Source organism: Phyllobates terribilis, unplaced genomic scaffold (genome assembly GCF_046119375.1).
Source record: "Phyllobates terribilis strain yellow unplaced genomic scaffold, ASM4611937v1 Scaffold_10__3_contigs__length_209671492, whole genome shotgun sequence".
NCBI classification, from domain to species: domain Eukaryota; kingdom Metazoa; phylum Chordata; class Amphibia; order Anura; family Dendrobatidae; genus Phyllobates; species Phyllobates terribilis.
Window position 1 is genome coordinate 186,687,669 of NW_027362770.1, and position 4,589 is coordinate 186,692,257.

General features: G+C 47.1%; 1 protein-coding gene across 1 annotated transcript; it reads right to left on the reverse strand.

Moving 5' to 3' along the window:
* Positions 1–1,483: 1,483 nt before the first annotated feature.
* LOC141164268 (E3 ubiquitin/ISG15 ligase TRIM25-like) lies at positions 1,484–3,927 on the reverse strand. The gene has a single exon (XM_073649399.1). It carries the CDS (start codon positions 3,794–3,796, stop codon positions 1,892–1,894), a length of 1,905 nt encoding a protein of 634 aa, XP_073505500.1. The 5' UTR covers positions 3,797–3,927; the 3' UTR covers positions 1,484–1,891.
* Positions 3,928–4,589: the final 662 nt, after the last annotated feature.

Sequence of the window (4,589 nt, forward strand, 5' to 3'; positions counted from 1 at the left end):
GTCCTCCTTTGTCCTCATCACCTCCATCATGTCCTCCTTTGTCCTCATCACCTCCATCTTGTCCTCCTGTGTCCTCATCATCTCCATCATGTCCTCCTGTGTCCTCATCACATCCATCATGTCCTCCTGTGTCCTCATCACCTCCATCATGTCCTCCTGTGTCCTCATCACCTCCATCATTCTTCCCTGTGTCCTCATCACCTCCATCATTCTTCCCTGTGTCCTCTTCACTTCCATCATGTCCCCCTGTGTCCTCATCACCTCCATCATGTCCCCGTGTCCTCATCACCTCCATCATGTCCTCCTGTGTCCTCATCACCTCCATCATGTCCCCATGTGTCCTCGTCACCTCCATCATGTCCTCCTGTGTCCTCATCACCTCCATCATGTCCCCCTATGTCCTCATCACCTCCATCATGTCTCCGTGTCCTCATCACCTCCATCATGTCCTTCTGTGTCCTCATCACCTCCATCATGTCCTCCTGTGTCCTCATCACCTCCATCATGTCCTCCTGTGTCCTCATCACCTCCATCATGTCCTCCTGTGTCCTCATCACCTCCATCATGTCCCCCTATGTCCTCATCACCTCCATCATGTCCTCCTGTGTTCTCATCACCTCCATCATGTCCCCCTGTGCCCTCTTCACCTCCATCATGCCCCCTGTGTCCTCATCACCTCCATCATGTCCTCCTGTGTCCTCATCACCTCCATCATGTCCTTCTGTGACCTCATCACCTCCATCATGTCCTCCTGTGTCCTCATCACCTCCATCATGTCCCCCTGTGTCCTCATCACCTCCATCATGTCTCCCTGTGTCCTCATCACCTCCATCATGTCCCCCTGTGTCCTCATCACCTCCATCATGTCCTCCTGTGTCCTCATCACCTCCATCTTGTCCCCCTGTGTCCTTATCACCTCCATCATGTCCTCCTGTGTCCTCATCACCTCCATCTTGTCCCCCTGTGTCCTCATCACCTCCATCATGTCCCCCTGTGTCCTCATCACCTCCATCATGTCCCCCTGTGGCCTCATCACCTCCATCATGTCCCCCTGTGTCCTCATCACCTCCATCATGTCCTCCTGTGTCCTCATCACCTCCAGCATGTCCCTCTGCCACCATGATTCTCCAGGTAAGTACAATTATGTTAGTACCAAACTTGTGTTTTTCTTTATTTAAGTGGTGAAAAAGTGAAGACATTTGTTTTAACAAAATTTGGCTTGTGTCTCCGTTTTCTGAGAGCTGTAACTTTTTTTTTATTTTACTGTTAGTGGAGCCATGTGAAAGCTTGTGAATATAATATTAAAGTATGTAATGGGAATATTAAGACAAATAATGAAATAATCTGCACAGAATAGATTTTTATATTTCTTTAGTAATTATTTCCACACAACTCATGACATAAGATCGTTATATCACATGAGAGACGTCACTATTAATGTATTATTATCTATTATCTTGTTATTCTAAACACCAATGATTAATATTCTGATAATATTATTATTACTGATTGCTATGGTGAGCTGTGATATTATAGGTGAGGATATAATTACCAGTTTGGTGTAGAGTTAGGGAAGAAGACGACAATCAAGAGACCAGAATTCTGACAAAAGACTGATATTAAATGTGTAATAAAGACTTTTCATATTTAGAAATGCAACAGGCAAGACACAAGAAAGAACTACCACGATAAGAAAAGGGAGACACAGGGCATCAAAACTGGGGTAGAAACTTCATTACAGAAATGTAAAAAAAAATTGATTATACCTTATACAGAGGAAAATTAACGTGGCCACATTTTGCCATTGGTATTAGAACATCAAGTGACTTCATAGATTCACATAGTGCAGATTATAAATCCCCTGATCATTCTTCTATGATGATGATGTCTTTCATCTGCTGCTCCTCCCCAATATCTTTATAGAGTTCCCCATTACATATAATGCAGCATGAAGGGGCTCGGTGAAGGTGGCAGTGAAGGTGTGTAAGTGTCTGATGGGGTCACACAGCTCATAAAAGGACAACTGCCCGGCCTCATAATCCAGACATATCCTGACTCTATCACTGGAGATCCGGTGAGGTAACGGGATCATTTTACTGTCATGTCTCACTGAATACTGATTACACTCCTCATATAAACTCCAGGACTCTTTATTTTCTCCAATGTCTGACTGACGCCCCCTACTGTCTATACTGGGATAACACATCCCCACCGTCCACCATCCTGATCTACTCCTGTCCACATCCCAATAATGTCGTCCTGAGGTAAATCCCCTCCTGCTCATCACCTGAGGATGATACTGGAATCTCTCTGCTGTTTTAGGACGCTTCTGTGATTTTTCTGTCCAGGTCGCAGTTTTCAGGTCGTCTGATATAAGGAGATTATTATCAGCCGTGTTTACATCCAGTAATATGTCTGCAGGATCCTGCACATAGAAGATCACATTTATATCTCTTATCATAGCAGATAATGTGTGTGATATGTGTGAGATCAGCTCCGCACCCCGATCACCTCCATCATGTCCTCCTGTGTCCTCATCACCTCCATCATGTCCCCCTGTGTCCTCATCACCTCCATCATGTCCTCTTGTGTCCTCATCACATCCATCATGTCCTCCTGTGTCCTCATCACCTCCATCATGTCCCCCTGTGTCCTCATCACCTCCATCATGTCCTCCTGTGTCCTCATCACCTCCATCATGTCCTCCTGTGTCCTCATCATCTCCATCATGTCCTCCTGTGTCCTCATCACCTCCATCATGTCCTCCTGTGCCCTCATCACCTCCATCATGTCCTCCTGTGTCCTCATCACCTCCATCATGTCCTCCTGTGTCCTCATCACCTCCATCATGTCCTCCTGTGTCCTCATCATCTCCATCATGTCCTCCTGTGTCCTCATCACCTCCATCATGTCCTCCTGTGTCCTCATCACCTCCATCATGTCCTCCTGTGTCCTCATCATCTCCATCATGTCCTCCTGTGTCCTCTTCACCTCCCTCCTCCTCAGGATCACACAAGTCACCGGTGTCTGGATCCTGTAAGACAGTCAGTGGATCAGTCATGTTACACAGCTCCTCAATGTGCCTCATCTTCCTGGACAGCTCGTCCTTCTTTATTTCCAGCTTCTGGATCACATCAGACAGTGGCAGTGACACTTGCTCTTCCTGTCTGGAGATCTCACTCAGGACCCTCTTCTCCAGGTCGTCCACCCGTCTCCTGATGTCTATGAACAGGGCAGTGACTCTCTCAGCTTCTCTAGATGCTTTATCTTGAGCTTTTCTCCTGCGCTCCTCCAGACTCTGGACTTTGCTCTCAGTTTTCTCTCTGTTTGTAATCAGTTTCTGCAGAATATTTCTCAATTTCTTGCTCTTGTTCCGAAAGGCCTCATCTAGAGACTCCAGTTTATGACCACTGTGCTCCCCAATAAGACAGCAGGACGCACAGACGCAATCAGCGTCCTCAGTGCAATAATATTCCAGGATTTTCTTATGGAGAGAACATTTCCTTTTCTTCAGGGAAGTGGTAGGCTTAGTTAAGACGTGTTCTGCTTCCTTGCTGTGAACTTTTAGGTGATCATTACACAGAGAAGCCTCACAGTGTAGACAGGATCTAACAGCAGGTGCAGGAGAGTGAATACAATAAGTGCAAAGAATTAAGGAATCCGTCCCATGATTAGACTGGAAATCCTCCACTACATTACACAGAGCTATTTTCCTCTTCAGCGTCGGCCGCTCCTGAAACTTTTCTCTACATTCAGGACAGGAATAAACTCCAGACTCGTCCTTTATATTCATCATCTGATCAATACAGACCCGGCAGAAGTTGTGTCCACATCTCAGGGTTACAGGATCTGTATACAGGGACAGACAGACGGAGCATGCCAGCTCCTTTTAAAGACCTGCAGACGCCATCGCTGACAACAGAAGGAAGAAATGAAAGTAAAAGTTTGTAAAGATCAGAGAACAGCGAGTGTGATCTCAGTTCATGACATAAGGCGAGGTCGAGGTTGAAAGGTGTTTCCTATAAGCCTCCAGATAAAAAAAAAGACGCAGCAGGAAACCCACTACTCATTAAGACATCCATTTCTTCCTGATATGTGAAAAAAGACTGATCTTCGTTAGTGAGCTGAAACAGATTGTAATCAGTTTTGTTCAGTTTGTCTGTTTTTGCCATTAGTGATTTTTTCATTACCTCTATATATATAATCGTCTTATCCCGTCTGTCTGTCTGTCTGTCTATCTGTCTGTCTGTCTTTCTGTCTGTCTGTCTGACCTGGAAATCCCGCGTCGCTCATTGGTCCGGCAGCGGCCAATTAGCGCCGCGGGATTTCTAAAAAAGATGGCGGCCGTTAGTGGCTCATCTGCGGGACGGAGCTCAGTGGCGATGCAGCCGAGAGATAAGCGCCGCGAGGCGCTCATCTCCCGGCCGGTACCAGCAGAAGGACCTCGACCGCCGGACCATCTGAGGGACGGAGATGCAGCCGGGTGATGACCGGCGCGAGGCACTCATCTCCCGGCCGGTAGCAGCGGAAGGACCCCGACCGCCGGCGCCGCTGACCTCCATGCGGAAGGGAGGACCGGGGAGCGGCTC